Raw genomic sequence first — 19,460 nt, 5'->3', positions numbered from 1 at the left:
AAAAAAGAAAAAAAAAATGTTTTTTCTTGTCTTTCTTCATTTTCAAAAACAAATGAGAGCTGCAAAATACTCACCATGCCTCTCAGCAAATAGCTTGGGGTGTCTACTTTCCAAAATGGGGTCATTTTGGGGGGTTTTGTGCCACCTGGGCATTCCATGGCCTCCGAAACGGTGATAGGCAGTGAAGAGTAAAATCAAAAATTCACGCCCTTAGAAATCCTGAAGGCGGTGATTGGTTTTCGGGGCCCCGTACGCGGCTAGGCTCCCAAAAAGTCCCACACATGTGGTATCCCCATACTCAGGAGAAGCAGCTAAATGTATTTTGGGGTGCAATTCCACATATGCCCATGGCCTGTGTGAGCAATATATCATTTAGTGACAACTTTGTGCAAAAAAAAAAAAAAAGTGTCACATTCCCGCAACTTGTGTCAAAATATAAAATATTCCATGGACTCAATATGCCTCTCAGCAAATAGCTTGGGGTGTCTACTTTCCAAAATGGGGTCATTTGGGGGGGGGGTTGTGCCACCTGGGCATTTTATGGCCTCCGAAACTGTGATAGGCAGTGAAGAGTGAAATCAAAAATTTACACCCTTAGAAATCCTGAAGGCGGTGATTGGTTTTCGGGGTCCCGTACGCGGCTAGGCTCCCAAAAAGTCCCACACATGTGGTATCCCCGTACTCAGGAGAAGCAGCTGAATGTATTTTGGGGTGCAATTCCACATAGGCCCATGGCCTGTGTGAGCAATATATCATTTAGTGACAACTTTTTGTAAATATTTTTTTATTTTTTATTTTTTGTCATTATTCAATCACTTGGGACAAAAAAAATAAATATTCAATGGGTTCAACATGCCTATCAGCAATTTCCTTGGGGTGTCTACTTTCCAAAATGGGGTCATTTGTGGGGGTTTTGTACTGCCCTGCCATTTTAGCACCTCAAGAAATGACATAGGCAGTCATAAACTAAAAGCTGTGTAAATTCCAGAAAATGTACCCTAGTTTGTAGACGCTATAACTTTTGCGCAAACCAATAAATATACGCTTATTGACATTTTTTTTACCAAAGACATGTGGCCGAATACATTTTGGCCTAAATGTATGACTAAAATTGAGTTTATTGGATTTTTTTTATAACAAAAAGTAGAAAATATCATTTTTTTTCAAAATTTTCGGTCTTTTTCCGTTTGTAGCGCAAAAAATAAAAACTGCAGAGGTGATCAAATACCATCAAAAGAAAGCTCTATTTGTGGGAAGAAAAGGACGCAAATTTCGTTTGGGTACAGCATTGCATGATCGCGCAATTAAAAGTTAAAGCGACGCAGTGCCAAATTGGAAAAAGACCTCTGGTCCTTAGGCAGCATAATGGTCCGGGGCTCAAGTGGTTAAACTCTCCAAATGGATATACCACACTCTTAATGATACAACTCATATTCACAAAAGAAAATGGGCTTATTTGAATCCAATCTAACATATACCTATATCATACTACCCCTCATTTCTATAACCTGTTATACTTGAGATATATCACACAGCACATCATACCTGTGAAACTTATCCCTAAGTTCTTGCCACTCTGTCTGTAACTTGAAGTCATAATCCTGTATAAAAATAAGTTTTGTATTAATGTTATATACTCTCATTAACTATACTCATTGTATGTTTACTTGAACTTCCAAATAAAACTTTTGTAAACAGACATGTTTATGTGGCTCACATCTCTTCCGGACATAGGGATATATATATATGTAAATCAAATCAAAAACCTGATATTAATATATCGGGAAAAAATTTTTTAAAATTTATAACAAAATGAATAAAAAAATGAAGAAAAAATTGTAGGAGAGCTAGGGGCCTTCATAGGGCCACAGACGGATAACCAGTATAGGTTGGCATATTCTACCAAGCATTGGGAAACAAAAAGACCACAGCTTATTGAGGCTATCAATCCATTGAGTCAACAGGATCTGGATCTGAGGATCTGAAATTACCTCTTTTATTTGAACTTTGTTGTTAATTCTTCCCTGCTAAGGTAGGCGAGTTGTGTGTGGAAGATGAAATACATACACATACACATACTACATAAAGTTTCTGGATTCTGTAATAGATCCATCAGATGTATGTCTTGAAGTGTGTGTTGTAATTCAATCCCAGAAGGACAAGTATACAGTATTTGGAACCACGATATGAGAATCGGACTGAAAAGGGAAAGCCCCATTGGTAGATTATTTGGTTTTGTTTTAGTACAGTACTTGAAGCAGAGGTTTCAAGGCCCGTCTTTTATTGATTGTTAACTGCGCCAAGTCAGCAAAGGGTTGATAATTGTGACTTTGGAAGATTAGAGACTCTTTTCCTTTTGCTTCATACATAAGCTGTTCCTTTGTGCGATAAAAATGAAATTTAGCAAAGATATCCCGAGGGGAGCCCTGTTTTTTTGGGGGTCAATGAATTCTGTCCATTTCATGGCGTTCAACTGGAATGGCCAGTTGTAATTCCTGGAATAGTGCTAACATTGTGGCCTGTAAATCTATCACAGATTCAGGAATATCACTTATGCATAAATTTGACAGTCTTGCATGGTTTTCATAATTCTCCAAACGGGTGTGCAGCATTAAATTTTCATCTTTTAGATTTTCAATCTCAGCTGTATAGTTCACAGTATATTTTCCCATATCAGCCACACGTGCTTCTAGTTCTGACAAGCGATGGCCCCGTTCCCTAATTTCTTTAGTGAATCTAGTAGTTATGTGGTCAGAGGTGCGCTTTAAAGTGGTTGTAAACCCTCTGGGACCACTTTCACCTACAGGTAAGCCTAGATTAAGGTTTACCTGTAGGTGCTTGAAATATCTCCTAAACCTACATGGTTTAGGAGATATTTGCAAAAAGACAGGCGCCGTAGACAACGGTGTGCAGGTGCATTGAGCGCAGCGGCGCACTGTGTGCAGCGGCGCACTGAGCGCGCCGTCACTAACGGCGACCATGCCGTTAGTGGCGGCTCCCGCGTGCATGTGCGGGAGTGACGTAATCCCGGATGATACCCGGAAGGAAGATGGACGCGTCGTACAAGAGCGGACAGCGGTGACATCGCAAGCTCCTGTGTCAGGTAAGTGACACATAATGGGCTACTATGCGATGCATAGTAGCCCACTATGCTTTTACCTTTGCAGGCAAACAAAGAGGAAGTAAACCCATCAGGGATTACTTTCTCTTTAAGGCCTTTTGAAGCATTTTTTCAATTTGTTTTAACATTGCAGGGGATATATGTTCACTCTTAAAGGAATCTTCCCCACACACAGAATCTCATTCTTCTTCTTCTGAATTGTTCAGTACCTGTATGTTTGCCTTTAAGGCTCTCACAGCACTGCGTGAGGTAACTGAGGAGAATGTCGGCGGTGCCATTTTAGCTGTAGAATGGGCCGGTGAGTTTTTGCTGTTTCTCTCCCTCATATTCTACGGAGGATCACTTATAACTATATCGCCGGCTTCCTGAGCTCAATGGGCACAGGTAGGTAATATTTGTGTGTGTGTGTCTCGCGAACAGCCGCTAATATAAGGCTTTTACCTTCCTCCGATAGCAGTGCTTCAGGCATGCATGTCCGCTCCACTTAGCTCCGCCTATTTCCCCCACTTTCATTTTTATTAATGTGTTCTTTTCCCCAGAGGACAAAGTAGATGTAGTACTTTGTTCCATCTTCCTAGGTGCTGTCTAAGGCTAGCTGTGAAGTCAGACAGGGAGTACCTCCTGCCTCCATAGCTGCCTGAGCAGCTAGCATGGACATGGTTTCTTTGACAGGCTGCACTTTTCTCCTTCCCCAAACACTTCCACACTTACCTGGAACATTTTAGCTGACAAGCCCCCCTTTTCCTCCATTCCTTGTGGAATTCTTGTCTCAGGTGAGTTTATGGAGATGGAGAAAAGTGCTTTTAGGCAGATGCAGTCTGTACTGCCCACTGCAGGTGGCGCTCAACCGAAGTTGGGAGGAACTTGGCTCCTCTTTGACTTCCTGTGGTCACAGGGGGACAGTTGTCTGACTGGATGCTGGCTATCTGTGTGACCCCAGTGGCCATCTTGGGTCAGGTATAGTCTATTTAAGACTCCAACGACAAAAAAACAGCAACATAAGATTCTTAATAGCATAATAGTAATAATTTATTAAAACAAAATATAGCACACTTACATTTAAAATTCTTAAAAAAGAAATAAAAATAAAATTCTTGACATTCAGCATAAGAGGTAGGATAGAGACACCTCAAGGCTGTATGTGTGCATCGGCAGCTCCTGATCCCCTGGCCGGTATCAAGGGGACCTGATTTGACAGCTGTTAAAAAGCTGCCAATACCGGGCACCCAGCACCGAAATGCACTGCCTTATGGCAAGCTCTACATGCTGATGGAAGAAGGGGCCGGTAACGTGTTTCAAAGGCCCAATCCTTCTATCCCTTTGTTACCTTACATGTGTGTTACAACCCTCCATACCACGCTGCACCTTGCTCTTATGCTGTCTGTAAAGGCAGCAATCTCCTTGCTAGCTGCATTGTCGGATGGCCATGGAGGGAGGACGATGAGCCCCATCCAATCTCACAGCTAGCCTTAGACAGCACTAGGAAGATGGGACAAAGTCTGCCGCTACAGCAAATGAGCCCTAGAAGCTTGTGTAAAAATAAGTATTCATAAAAATTCATATTTTGAAGAACTTTCGTCTAATATTATCTTTTTAAGTTTGACCATTCTAGGTTTTTGTTTTTTTTAATATATACTCCATATATTTTTAATTTTTTTTCATTTGGCAGAGTTCAGTACCTCCCAGCCTAAATATGAACAAGCAAACAATATGTGCAAAGCATCTTGAAGGGCTTACAGGGATAAGATGGATAAACTTTAAGTTGGCTCTTTGCAGAAAAAAGCCTTCAGGTAAAGCTGAAGGCATTAAGATGAGAAATCTTAATGATAAATCTGTGGAGTACGTTGTTGAGTCAATCTTCAGGTGTTTCACCAATAGACGTGGGCCAGGAATCATCAAGGACATCCTTAAAGCTCTAAATGAAAATGAGATAAGGTGTTCGATCGAGAGAGACATTAGGAAAGGTGGGTAACATACATTTCTACAGTATATTGTGTTAAAGATATATTCTGTATAAGGATGATCACAGCCATAATTTGAGTGCATTTGCTGTTTAAAGCAAGCAACCCCCACCCCCCCAAACTAATTACCTTGTTAGTGTTTTAAAAATTAGAAGCTAAAAGTCCCTTTTACTTACCCAAAACTTTGGTCACATGATGCACCAGGTTCTGAGTCTTCTATTTTATAGATTGCAAACTGGGAGGGTTCTTCATCAAGCGTCTGCCTGTGATGTGGACACTTCCTATTGGCTATCAAGTAGCAGGGACCTCTCAGTATGTTGATGTCACAATGAGGGGATTGGCCATCGGCAAGCATAGATTGCAGTGCTGGATGAGCTGTCTCCACTCACAGAAGAGGCCCCAGGGAAAGACAGATGACAGTTGACTTTTTGGTAAAAATTTGGGTAAAATTAGCAACTTCCCTGGCAGATAATAATTTACACAAGCATCACTTCCTCAGTGCCTGTCAGTAGCCTCTGGAGTGCAATCCAAGAGCATTTCTAAATCTACCCTTAAGATGAACTCCCGCTAACCATTTATAAGCAGTTACAGCAACAGTTATTTTTTCCTTTTGGAATAAAGAGTTAAAGTGGATGTAAACCCTCACATATACCCAGTGAAGTGAACAGCCTCAGATGATACACAGAGATGAAACAAATCTCCCTATATAAGTTTTACATGGATATCTGCTGTCTTCAACTTTATATAATTTTTAGAAAGTTCACATTGTGTTAGAAAATTTTCTTCCAGTTTCAGCAGTGGATGTGGATTCTTGGCTTGCACTGTGTGAGAGCTGATTGAAGGAAAGGCACACACCCCTTCCACATAGGCAGATGATGGAAGAAACATGCAGCGCTGTACTGTGAATAGACAAGCTCTCTGCTTATCTTTTGCTTCGTTCCCTCCAGCAATTTCCAGCTGCTTTTACCTCCTGTGTCGGAAGAACGTGTTAGAAGTTATCATGCTGATAACTGAGGAGCGGAGCAGCAGAAAGATACGGCACTTAGGGCTTTGGAGAGAGGTAAGTAAACACTACAGATATAGACTATAATACCAAAAGTATTAGGACGCTTGCCTTTACACGCACATGAAATTTAATGACATCCCTGTCTTAGTCCGTAGTGCCACCCTTTGCAGCTATAACAGCTTCAACTCTTCTGGGAAGGCTGGGAAGGCTTTGACCATTCTTCCAGAAGCGCATTTGTGACGTCAGGTACTGATGTTGGACGAGAAGGCCTGGCTAGCAGTCTCCGCTCTAATTCATTCCAAAGGTGTTCTATTGGGTCAGGACTCTGTGCAGGCCAGTCAAGGTCCTCCACCCCAAACTCGCTCATCCATGTCTTTATGGACCTTGCTTTGTGCACTGGTGTGCAGTCATGTTGGAACAGGAAGGGGCCATCCCCAAACTTTTCCCACAAAGTTGGGATCATGAAAATGTCCAAAATATCTTGGCATAATGATGCCTTAAGAGTTTCCTCACAGGAACTAAGGGGCCAAGTCCAACCCCTAAAAAAACAACTCTACACAATAATCCCCCCTCCACCAAATGATTTGGACCAGTGCACAAAGCAAGGTCCATAAAGACATGGATGAGTGTGTTTGTGGTGGAGGAACTTGACTGGCCTACACAGAGTCCTGACCTCAACCCGATAGAACACCTTTTGAGATTAATTAGAGCAGAGACTGTGAGCCAGGCCTTCTCAACATCCAACATCAGTGCCTGACCTCGCAAATGCGCTTCTGGAAGAATGGTCAAACATTCCCATAGACACACTCCTAAACCTTGTGGACAGCCTTCCCAGAAGAGTTGAAGCTGTTATAGCAGCAAAGGGTGGGTCAACTCAATATTGAACCCTACGGACTAAGACTGGGATATCATTAAGGTTCATGTGCATGTAAAAGCAGGTGTCCCAATACTTTTGGCAATATAGGTTATGTGCCCATGTCAGATTTCATGAATGGGGTTTATATCCACTTTAACCTAAATAACTAAAAACTGAACTGTTAAAGGAAGTTTAAAAATAACATACTTCCTGGCCGCTTCACCAGGTGAATATAAAGGAAAAACGCCTAAAAAAATTGAATACAGCCATAACATCTAAGAATTGGTAAGCTGCATTTTAACAATTTTTTTTGGGGGGGAGGGGGGTTAATACTGCTTTAATGAGATAGATCTTTTGAATCTAGGGGTTGCTGAAAAGTCACTTGGTATTCTAATGTGTCTTTGTGTTTTTTTTAAAGCTTCTGAAGCCATGAATGATATGCAAGTGCGCAGCAGTATGGGTTCCAAAGCTGCAACTACAAATGATTATTCTGTATCAAGCTCTGGAATCCCAGCGAAGAAAATGATAAGACGAGATGGAGATGTTCCAAAACAGTCACATAACACTGGACAAAATGTGAATAAACAGACCAGACCAATCCAGAAACAAGCAAGTCAAGGTAACAGATAAATGTTGGTGTAGCACCCTCTAGGTAGGTAGGTGCTAGAGTGAGGATTTTTCTATAGCGTAGGGATATTTAGGCAGGCTCAGGGCAGAGCGATTCACAGGTAGCATCACTGTCACCTCCCTCTTCTTTCTAGAAAGTGCTAGAAAGAGAGGAGGAGAGGGGAGGTGGAGCTGCCTGGGGTACTTTACTGAGCCTTGACCAATCCCCAACTTGGATTGGCAGGGTGCAGGTCTCCATAATTACCCTGGTTCAGCCCAGCTGGGGGGGGGGGGTTGTCGGGTGGAAAAGCTGGAGTGAGAGAGTGTGGAGACTGTTGGGGCCCACGGGAGGACAGCAGGAAAGAACACTGCTAAGAGACTCCAGGGAGGAAAACTGGTCACAGCCAGGAGGGCTGGTGAATGAAGCACAGATGGGAGGACTGGGGAGGCACGCCTGGGAGAACTGGGAGCAGAACCAGGAAGAGAGGACTGTGGGAAGGGCAGTGGAAAGAGATCATTGCAGCGAGGCTGGCTGGCAAGGCCTGAAGAAAGCTATCTGGACTTGGTAGCTGAGTAGAGGACAGCTAGCACCTGAACTATTTCTACACCGCAGGGGCCCAAGGTCCCTGCCCGCAAAAGGCAGTTCATTGAGGCCTAGTTGAGTTATTGTCAGACCTAACCATGCAGTGTTAGCTAGCCTGGAGGAGTAATGCCGCGTACACACGGTCGGACTTTTCAGCTACAAAAGTCCGACAGCCTGTCCGACAGACTTTCGATGGACTTTCGACGGACTTGCGGCGGACTTGCGGCGGACTTTCTAACGAACAGACTTGCCTACACACGATCACACAAAAGTCCGTCGAATTCTTACGTGATGACGTACACCGGACTAAAATAAGGAAGTTGATAGCCAGTAGCCAATAGCTGCCCTAGCGTGGGTTTTTGTCCGTCAGACTAGCATACAGACGAGCGGATTTTTCGACCGGACTCGAGTCCGTCGGAAAGATTTGAAGCATGTTTCAAATCTAAAGTCCGTCGGATTTGAGGCTGAAAAAGTCAGTTGAAAGTCCGGAGAAGCCCACACACGATCGGATTACCAGCCAGCTTTAGTCCGTCAGCGTCCGTTGGACTTTTGTAGACGAAAAGTCCGACCGTGTGTACGCGGCATAAGAGTCTGCAGCAAGTGAAGTGCTGGAGGAGTGAAGGATAAGAGGTCTTTAAGTGGATGTAAACCCAAACTTTTTTTTTTTTTATGTCATAATGTAGAGTATAAGATTTCCTATCATTTGAGCCCAGTCTTGCCACAAAGAGTTAATCCATCTCTGAGCAATCCTCTTTTTTTGTTCAGTGAGATAAAACTTGACAGAGAAAAACTTTGTCAGATCCTCCCCCTTGCTGTGAGTGACAGGTGATTTACATCTCGTGCATTAGCCTAAGACATGCAGTATTTTTTAATTCCCTCCCCCACTCCTTTCTTCAGCAGCTCTGCAAGGATTGGCTGTTCCACACCTCAGTATGATTTGCATGCTGAAGTCATGTGGTTACTTTCCTGTCTTTTCACTGGATGTTAGAGATCATAGCAGAAGTTCAGTGTTAGAAATACACAGGAGAAAATGCATATTTACAAGGCGAGTGTAGAGGTGGGTGGGGAATCTACTGACATCATGACTCCACCCACCGATCTCCAGACAACAGACCCACCCACAGAATCTGCAGTTTTTCGGGTCTCATAACAGACAGAGGGGAGACATTTGACAGGTAAAGATACATGCAGGAGGCATTTATATCCTTATAGATAACCCCTATGGCAGTAGTTTAGAAAGGATGACATTGGGTTTACATCCACTTTAAGCAAGAGTTTCTTGTGGAGAAAACTGGAGTGTATATACTGGAGTGTATATAGAAGTCCCAAGCAAGTTGTGCTGAATTTTCCTGGGCATCCCATAATTTCCCATTCCCATCTAAATTCAATCCCCTCTATAAAAAAAAAAAACAAAAAAAAACAAAAGTGTATGGACTGTTCTATGTGGCTTAGTGTCTGAAAGATGGATGTTGGGCTGGGCAGGGTGACAGGTGAACCACTACATTCAGCGACCCCTATGGTGGCATGGCTACATTGGTATTGTGGATGATTCTGTAACATTGATCTGTGTATTTTTCTTGATGTCATCAGAAACCCTGAGTCTCACTTATTTCATGTTCCAGGAATTTCACAATTAATTCAACAAAGTGTGAATAAAAAGGAAGGACCCAGACCAGCCCAAAAACAACCAAAACCAGGTAATATAGAGAAATGTTGGTAGTATATGATATACTAAACTGCTTATTGGAATGATTGGATTATTGGCTACAAAGCACAAAACTCTCACTAGATGTCAGTATACTTTTTACACACATATATGGTAATGACTCAAAATATGTTATTCTTTTCTGCAGTGCTTAATACAATGTTGCAAGAAGCAGATGCTAATGTTTAACTGTTTACTTGCTGATTTATTTACTTGCAGCTTTACAATAATAGTAATTATTTTACAATACTTAGGTCAAATGCATTACATAGGATGTGTATCCATGCTGTTCCACCTGTTTCTGATAGGTACATACTGTATATGTGTGTGTGTATATATATATATATATATATATATATATATATATATAATATGTATAATTCTTTTTCTACACGGGGATTATGGGTGGATTATCATGGCTAAACATGCCTAGGAGCTCAGTTAACCTATTTCTGATAAAAACATGGGTATAATTATTTTTCTACTTGGGGATTATGGGGGAAATATCATAGTTACACATTCCAAGAAACATATATAACCTATTTCTGATAGGAATATGCATATAATTTTTTTTCACATGGGGATTATGGGGGGGGGGGGATATCAAGGTTACACATTCCAAGAAGCATATTTAACCTATTTCTGATAAAAATACTGTATGTGTATAATTATTTTACCTGGCCCACCTCGCGTCAGCACACAACGTGTTAACACCACTTGACCACCTGTATCTAGCTGAATAAAAAGCAGCCCCTCCTCCTACGAGGATGTTCTTCTTTTTTGGTCTGCTCCAGGCCACCTGTTGGTATATAATTTGTTTGCTGCATCCCCCCTTGCCCAACCTACCCCTCCATGTTCAGCCTCTCATGGAGTTGGAAGACCCTGAGTGCTGAAGGTAAATCCTTCTAAAAACTAGGTGCCTTGTGCCAAGGCCACAGGCAAAATGATGGTTAAACAGCATTGATATTGTACAGGTATGGTATTATAAGAGCTCTGCAATGTCATCATTGCCTCTCCTTTGGGTTTTTTCCTGTCTTTTTATATGCAGTGCACCGCACTGCTCTCCTGGCTTTATTGTCAGTCTGAGAGCAGCTGTGAATGGTGTCACAGGGGGCAGGGAGATGGGCAGCACAGGATGGGAACTGCCAGATACCATGTAATGGTGTAAATGATTTTGGAGGTTTGCAGTTGTGAGGGCTTCTCTCCCTCTTTCTCTGCAGTCCTGCCAGGTAAAGAACTTCCCTCATATTCTGACTGAGTCTCCTGTCTATATTTGGATGTGTATGGACTGTTCTATGTGGCTGAGTGTCTGAGAGATGGATGTTGGGCAGGGCAGGGTGACAGGTGAACCACTACATTCAGCGAGCCCTATGGGGGCATGGCTACATTGGTATTGTAGACTAGGGATTAGCTTCGAGTTCGAGTCGAACCCATGTTCAACTCGAACATCGCCTGTTAGACCGTTCGTCAAATTGCGAACGTTATAGGCCGTTCGCGCCAAATTCGAGTGGTGTGTCACGGCCCATACTTCACTGTGGCATCGCAGTGCATTGCTGGCTTATAATTGGCCAAGCATGCACTATGACCTGCATGCTTGGCCAATCACAGCGCCGTCTGTACAGAGAGCCGTAATTGGCCAAAGCCAGGGTGGCTTTGGCCAATTATGGCTCAGGGGTTTTAGCGTTTTAGGTTTAGGTTTTGGTTTTGGTGGCCTTGTGTAGTGTGTTGCGGCGGCGGAGAGATAGACAGAGAGACAGTGTCATTTGATTTAAGTTAGATACTTACAGTGTATTGTGTATATATATATGCATTCTAGGTGTTTTGTGTGTGTGTGTGTATGTGTATATATCTATATATATATAGATATATACACTGTATTCAGTTTAGCTAAGTTTAGCTAGATTCTAGTTCCTGTTATTCTCTTCCTACTGACAGGCAGGCAGGTGTTTTTACAGTATTTACACTACCTGAAGAAAATTGCTGGTGTTCTTCTGATCCTATTAATACCACAGGCAGGCAGCTGCAGTATTTACAGTCAGTGTACTGTGTCCTCTGCACAGTGTGCACCTAAAGCTACCCAAAGACAATTGCTGTTGTTCTGATCCTATTAATACCACAGGCAGGCAGCTGCAGTATTTACAGTTAGTGTACTGTGTCCTCTGCACAGTGGGCACCTAAAGCTACCCAAACACAATTGCTGTTGTTCTGATCCTATTAATACCACAGACAGGCAGCTGCAGTATTTACAGTTAGTGTTCTGTGTCCTCTGCACAGTGTGCACCAAAGCTATCTGAAGACAATTGCTGTTGTACTGATCCTATTAATACCACAGGCAAGCAGCTACAGTATTTACAGTTAGTGTACTGTGTCCTCTGCACAGTGTGCACCTAAATTTACCTGAAGAAAATTGGTGGTGTTCTTCTGATCGTATTAGTACCACAGGCAGGCAAGTGATTCTGCTAGCTGCAGTATCCGTGTATATATAGTCAGGTCCATAAATATTGGGACATCGACAAAATTCTAATCTTTTTGGCTCTATACACCACCACAATGGATTTGAAATGAAACGAACAAGATGTGCTTTAACTGCAGACTTTCAGCTTTAATTTCAGGGTATTTACATCCAAATCAGGTGAACGGTGTAGGAATTATAACAGTTTGTATATGTGCCTCCCACTTTTTAAGGGACCAAAAGTAATGGGACAGATTAACAATCATCCATCAAACTTTCACTTTTTAATACTTGGTTGCAAATCCTTTGCAGTCAATTACAGCCTGAAGTCTGGAACGCATAGACATCACCAGACACTGGGTTTCATCCCTAGTGATGCTCTGCCAGGCCTCTACTGCAACTGTCTTCAGTTCCTGCTTGTTCTTGGGGCATTTTCTCTTCAGTTTTGTCTTCAGCAAGTGAAATGCATGCTCAATCGGATTCAGGTCAGGTGATTGACTTGGCCATTGTATAACATTCCACTTCTTTCCCTTAAAAAACTCTTTGGTTGCTTTTGCAGTATGCTTCGGGTCATTGTCCATCTGCACTGTGAAGCACTGTCCAATGAGTTCTGAAGCATTTTGCTGAATGTGAGCAGATAATATTGCCCGAAACACTTCAAAATTCATCCTGCTGCTTTTGTCAGCAGTCACATCATCAATGAATACAAGAGAACCAGTTCCATTTGCAGCCATACATGCCCACGCCATGACACTACTACCATCATGCTTCACTGATGAGGTGGTATGCTTTGGATCATGAGCCGTTCCTTTACTGCTCCATACTCTTCTCTTCCCATCACTCTGGCGCAAGTTGATCTAGGTCTCATCTGTCCATAGGATGTTGTTCCAGAACTGTGAAGGATTTTTTAGATGTTGTTTGGCAAACTCTAATCTGGCCTTCCTGTTTTTGAGGCTCACCAATGGTTTACATCTTGTGGCGAACCCTCTGAATTCACTCTGGTGAAGTCTTCTCTTGATTGTTGACATTGACACACATACACCTACCTCCTGGAGAGTGTTCTTGATCTGGCCAGCTGTTGTGAAGGGTGTTTTCTTCACCAGAGAAAGAATTCTTCGGTCATCCGCCACACTTGTTTTCTGTGGTCTTTCGGGTCTTTTGGTGTTGCTGAGCCCACCAGTGCGTTCTTTCTTTTTAAGGATGTTCCAAACAGTTGATTTGGCCACACCTAATGTTTTTGCTATCTCTCTGATGGGTTTGTTTTGTTTTTTCAGCCTAATGATTGCTTGCTTCACTGATAGTGACAGCTCTAATGTGTCTTTTTGTTTTTTTTAAAGCTTCTGAAGCCATGCATGATATGCAAGTGCGCAGCAGTATGGGTTCCAAAGCTGCAACTACGAATGATTATTCTGTATCAAGCTCTGGAATCCCAGCGAAGAAAATGATAAGACGAGATGGAGATGTTCCAAAACAGTCACATAACACTGGACAAAATGTGAATAAACAGACCAGACCAATCCAGAAACAAGCAAGTCAAGGTAACAGATAAATGTTGGTGTAGCACCCTCTAGGTAGGTAGGTGCTAGAGTGAGGATTTTTCTATAGCGTAGGGATATTTAGGCAGGCCTAGCTGCTGACTAGGCCTGTTTGTTTTCATTCTTGGCTGGGAGTGGCTCAGGGCAGAGCGATTCACAGGTAGCATCACTGTCACCTCCCTCTTCTTTCTAGAAAGTGCTAGAAAGAGAGGAGGAGAGGGGAGGTGGAGCTGCCTGGGGTACTTTACTGAGCCTTGACCAATCCCCAACTTGGATTGGCAGGGTGCAGGTCTCCATAATTACCCTGGTTCAGCCCAGCTGGGGGGGGTTGTCGGGTGGAAAAGCTGGAGTGAGAGAGTGTGGAGACTGTTGGGGCCCACGGGAGGACAGCAGGAAAGAACACTGCTAAGAGACTCCAGGGAGGACAACTGGTCACAGCCAGGAGGGCTGGTGAATGAAGCACAGTTGGGAGGACTGGGGAGGCATGCCTGGAAGAACTGGGAGCAGAACCAGAAGAGAGGATTATGGGAAGGGCAGTGGAAAGAGGTCATTGCAGCGAGGCTGGCTGGCAAAACCTGAAGAAAGCTATCTGGACTTGGTAGCTGAGTAGAGGACAGCTAGCACCTGAACTATTTCTACACCGCAGGGGCCCAAGGTCCCTGCCCGCAAAAAGCAGTTCATTGAGGCCTAGTTGAGTTATTGTCAGACCTAACCATGCAGTGTTAGCTTGCCTGGAGGAGTAAGAGTCTGCAGCAAGTGAAGTGCTGGAGGAGTGAAGGATAAGAGGTCTTTAAATGGATGTAAACCCAAACTTTTTTTTTTTTTATGTCATAATGTAGAGTATAAGATTTCCTATCATTTGAGCCCAGTCTTGCCACAAAGAGTTAATCCATCTCTGAGCAATCCTCTTTTATTGTTCAGTGAGATAAAACTTGACAGAGAAAAACTTTGTCAAATCCTTGCTGTGAGTGACAGGTGATTTACATATCTCGTGCGTTAGCCTAAGACATGCATTATTTTTTAATTCCCTCCCCCACTCCTTTCTTCAGCAGCTCTGCAAGGATTGGCTGTTCCACACCTCAGTATGATTGGGCATGCTGAAGTCATGTGGTTACTTTCCTGTCTTTTCACTGGATGTTAGAGATCATAGCAGAAGTTCAGTGTTAGAAATACACAGGAGAAAATGCATATTTACAAGGCGAGTGTAGAGGTGGGCGGGGAATCTACTGACATCATGACCCCACCCACCGAGCTCCAAACAACAGACCCACCCACAGAATCTGCAGTTTTTCGGGTCTCATAACAGACAGAGGGGAGACATTTGACAGGTAAAGATACATGCAGGAGGCATTTATATCCTTATAGATAACCCCTATGGCAGTAGTTTAGAAAGGATGACATTGGGTTTAAATCCACTTTAAGCAAGAGTTTGTGCTGGAGAGAAAACTGGAGTGTATATACTGGAGTGTATATAGAAGTCCCAAGCAAGTTGTGCTGAATTTTCCTGGGCATCCCATAATTTCCCATTCCCATCCAAATTCAATCCCCTCTATAAAAAAAAAAAAAAAAAAAAAAAAAACAAAAGTGTATGGACTGTTCTATGTGGCTTAGTGTCTGAGAGATGGATGTTGGGCTGGGCAGGGTGACAGGTGAACCACTACATTCAGCGACCCCTATGGTGGCATGGCTACATTGGTATTGTGGATGATTCTGTAACATTGATCTGTGTATTTTTCTTGATGTCATCAGAAACCCTGCCTGAGTCTCACTTATTTCATGTTCCAGGAATTTCACAATTAATTCAACAAAGTGTGAATAAAAAGGAAGGACCCAGACCAGCCCAAAAACAACCAAAACCAGGTAATATAGAGAAATGTTGGTAGTATATGATATACTAAACTGCTTATTGGAATGATTGGATTATTGGCTACAAAGCACAAAACTCTCACTAGATGTCAGTATACTTTTTACACACATATATGGTAATGACTCAAAATATGTTATTCTTTTCTGCAGTGCTTAATACAATGTTGCAAGAAGCAGATGCTAATGTTTAACTGTTTACTTGCTGATTTATTTACTTGCAGCTTTACAATAATAGTAATTATTTTACAATACTTAGGTCAAATGCATTACATAGGATGTGTACCCATGCTGTTCCACCTTTTTCTGATAGGTACATACTGTATGTGTGTGTGTATATATATATAATATATGTATAATTCTTTTTCTACATGGGGATTATGGGTGGATTATCATGGCTAAACATGCCTAGGAGCTCAGTTAACCTATTTCTGATAAAAACATGGGTATACTTATTTTTCTACTTGGGGATTATGGGGGAAATATCATAGTTACACATTCCAAGAAACATATATAACCTATTTCTGATAGGAATATGCATATAATTTTTTTTCACATGGGGATTATGGGGGGGGGGGGATATCAAGGTTACACATTCCAAGAAGCATATTTAACCTATTTCTGATAAAAATACTGTATGTGTATAATTATTTTACCTGGCCCACCTCGCGTCAGCACACAACGTGTTAACACCACATGACCACCTGTATCTAGCTGAATAAAAAGCAGCCCCTCCTCCAACTAGGATGTTCTTCTTTTTTGGTCTGCTCCAGGCCACCTGTTGGTATATAATTTGTTTGCTGCATCCCCCCTTGCCCAACCTACCCCTCCATGTTCAGCCTCTCATGGAGTTGGAAGACCCTGAGTGCTGAAGGTAAATCCTTCTAAAAACTAGGTGCCTTGTGCCAAGGCCGCAGGCAAAATGATGGTTAAACAGCATTGATATTGTACAGGTATGGTATTATAAGAGCTCTGCAATGTCATCATTGCCTCTCCTTTGGGTTTTTTCCTGTCTTTTTACATGCAGCGCACCGCACTGCTCTCCTGGCTTTATTGTCAGTCTGTGAGCAGCTGTGAATGGTGTCACTGGGGGCAGGGAGATGGGCAGCACAGGATGGGAACTGCCAGACACCATGTAATGGTGTAAATGATTTTGGAGGTTTGCAGTTGTGAGGGCTTCTCTCCCTCTTTCTCTGCAGTCCTGCCAGGTAAAGAACTTCCCTCATATTCTGACTGAGTCTCCTGTCTATATTTGGATGTGTATGGACTGTTCTATGTGGCTGAGTGTCTGAGAGATGGATGTTGGGCTGGGCAGGGTGACAGGTGAACCACTACATTCAGCGACCCCTATGGTGGCATGGCTACATTGGTATTGTAGACTAGGGATTAGCTTCGAGTTCGAGTCGAACCCATGTTCAACTCGAACATCGCCTGTTAGACCGTTCGTCAAATTGCGAACGTTATGGGCCGTTCGCGCCAAATTCGAGTGGTGTGTCACGGCCCATACTTCACTGTGGCATCACAGTGCATTGCTGGCTTATAATTGGCCAAGCATGCGCTATGACCTGCATGCTTGGCCAATCACAGCGCCGTCTGTACAGAGAGCCGTAATTGGCCAAAGCCAGGGTGGCTTTGGCCAATTATGGCTCAGGGGTTTTAGCATTTTAGGTTTAGGTTTTGGTTTTGGTGGCCTTGTGTAGTGTGTTGCGGCGGCGGAGAGATAGACAGAGAGACAGTGTCATTTGATTTAAGTTAGATACTTACAGTGTATTGTGTATATATATATATATACATTCTAGGTGTTTTGTGTGTGTGTGTGTATGTGTATATATCTATATATATAGATATATACACTGTATTCAGTTTAGCTAGATCCTAGTTCCTGTTATTCTCTTCCTACTGACAGGCAGGCAGCTGTTTTTACAGTATTTACACTACCTGAAGACAATTGTTGTTGTTCTGATCCTTTTAATACAGGCAGGCAGCTGCAGTATTTTCAGTCAGTGTACTGTGTCCTCTGCACAGTGTGCACCTAAAGCTACCCAAAGACAATTGCTGTTGTTCTGATCCTATTAATACCACAGGCAGGCAGCTGCAGTATTTACAGTTAGTGTACTGTGTCCTCTGCACAGTGGGCACCTAATGCTACCCAAAGACAATTGCTGTTGTTCTGATCCTATTAATACCACAGGCAGGCAGCTGCAGTATTTACAGTTAGTGTGCTGTGTCCTCTGCACAGTGTGCACCAAAGCTATCTGAAGACAATTGCTGTTGTACTGATCCTATTAATAACCACAGGCAAGCAGCTACAGTATTTACAGTTAGTGTACTGTGTCCTCTGCACAGTGTGCACCTAAATTTACCTGAAGAAAAGTGGTGGTGTTCTTCTGATCCTATTAGTACCACAGGCAGGCAAGTGATTCTGCTAGCTGCAGTATCCGTGTATATATAGTCAGGTCCATAAATATTGGGACATCGACAAAATTCTAATCTTTTTGGCTCTGTACACCACCACAATGGATTTGAAATGAAACGAACAAGATGTGCTTTAACTGCAGACTTTCAGCTTTAATTTCAGGGTATTTACATCCAAATAAGGTGAACGGTGTAGGAATTATAACAGTTTGTATATGTGCCTCCCACTTTTTAAGGGACCAAAAGTAATGGGACAGATTAACAATCATCCATCAAACTTTCACTTTTTAATACTTGGTTGCAAATCCTTTGCAGTCAATTACAGCCTGAAGTCTGGAACGCATAGACATCACCAGACACTGGGTTTCATCCCTAGTGATGCTCTGCCAGGCCTCTACTGCAACTGTCTTCAGTTCCTGCTTGTTCTTGGGGCATTTTCTCTTCAGTTTTGTCTTCAGCAAGTGAAATGCATGCTCAATCGGATTCAGGTCAGGTGATTGACTTGGCCATTGTATAACATTCCACTTCTTTCCCTTAAAAAACTCTTTGGTTGCTTTTGCAGTATGCTTCGGGTCATTGTCCATCTGCACTGTGAAGCACTGTCCAATGAGTTCTGAAGCATTTTGTTGAATGTGAGCAGATAATATTGCCCGAAACACTTCAGAATTCATACTGCTGCTTTTGTCAGCAGTCACATCATCAATGAATACAAGAGAACCAGTTCCATTTGCAGCCATACATGCCCACGCCATGACACTGCTATCACCATGCTTCACTGATGAGGTGGTATGCTTTGGATCATGAGCCGTTCCTTTACTGCTCCATACTCTTCTCTTCCCATCACTCTGGCGCAAGTTGATCTAGGTCTCATCTGTCCATAGGATGTTGTTCCAGAACTGTGAAGGATTTTTTAGATGTTGTTTGGCAAACTCTAATCTGGCCTTCCTGTTTTTGAGGCTCACCAATGGTTTACATCTTGTGGCGAACCCTCTGAATTCACTCTGGTGAAGTCTTCTCTTGATTGTTGACATTGACACACATACACCTACCTCCTGGAGAGTGTTCTTGATCTGGCCAGCTGTTGTGAAGGGTGTTTTCTTCACCAGAGAAAAAATTCTTCGGTCATCCGCCACACTTGTTTTCCGTGGTCTTTCGGGTCTTTTGGTGTTGCTGAGCCCACCAGTGCGTTCTTTCTTTTTAAGGATGTTCCAAACAGTTGATTTGTCCACACTTAATGTTTTTGCTATCTCTCTGATGGGTTTGTTTTGTTTTTTCAGCCTAATGATTGCTTGCTTCACTGATAGTGACAGCTCTTTGGATCTCTTTGGATCTCAGAAACCCATGGACTTGTACGTGG

At 42.7% G+C, this 19,460-nt stretch overlaps 1 protein-coding gene and 1 long non-coding RNA gene across 5 annotated transcripts in view; one reads left to right on the top strand and one right to left on the bottom strand.

Annotated features, from left to right (window-relative positions):
• Nucleotides 1–19,460, top strand: part of LOC141148371 (uncharacterized) — a 133,524-nt gene that overhangs the window by 60,101 nt on the left and 53,963 nt on the right. For all 4 annotated transcript variants that reach the window (XM_073635788.1, XM_073635789.1, XM_073635790.1 and 1 more), the window contains 5 exons: nt 4,791–5,085; nt 7,363–7,563; nt 9,756–9,830; nt 13,628–13,828; nt 15,611–15,685. In XM_073635788.1, coding sequence (XP_073491889.1) covers nt 4,791–5,085; nt 7,363–7,563; nt 9,756–9,830; nt 13,628–13,828; nt 15,611–15,685 — 847 coding nt within the window. The remainder of the gene's footprint in view (nt 1–4,790; nt 5,086–7,362; nt 7,564–9,755; nt 9,831–13,627; nt 13,829–15,610; nt 15,686–19,460) is intronic.
• The window catches only part of LOC141148372 (uncharacterized), a 96,543-nt gene that overhangs the window by 53,592 nt on the left and 23,491 nt on the right, over nt 1–19,460 (bottom strand). Inside the window, exon 2 of the long non-coding RNA XR_012245196.1 lies at nt 1,546–1,601. This is a non-coding gene — a long non-coding RNA (uncharacterized lncRNA). The remainder of the gene's footprint in view (nt 1–1,545; nt 1,602–19,460) is intronic.

This window comes from Aquarana catesbeiana, linkage group LG06 (assembly GCF_042186555.1).
Source record: "Aquarana catesbeiana isolate 2022-GZ linkage group LG06, ASM4218655v1, whole genome shotgun sequence".
Taxonomy (NCBI): Eukaryota; Metazoa; Chordata; class Amphibia; order Anura; family Ranidae; genus Aquarana; species Aquarana catesbeiana.
The sequence above is the reverse complement of the archived record's forward strand: the minus strand, read 5'-3'. Positions and strand labels throughout refer to the sequence as shown.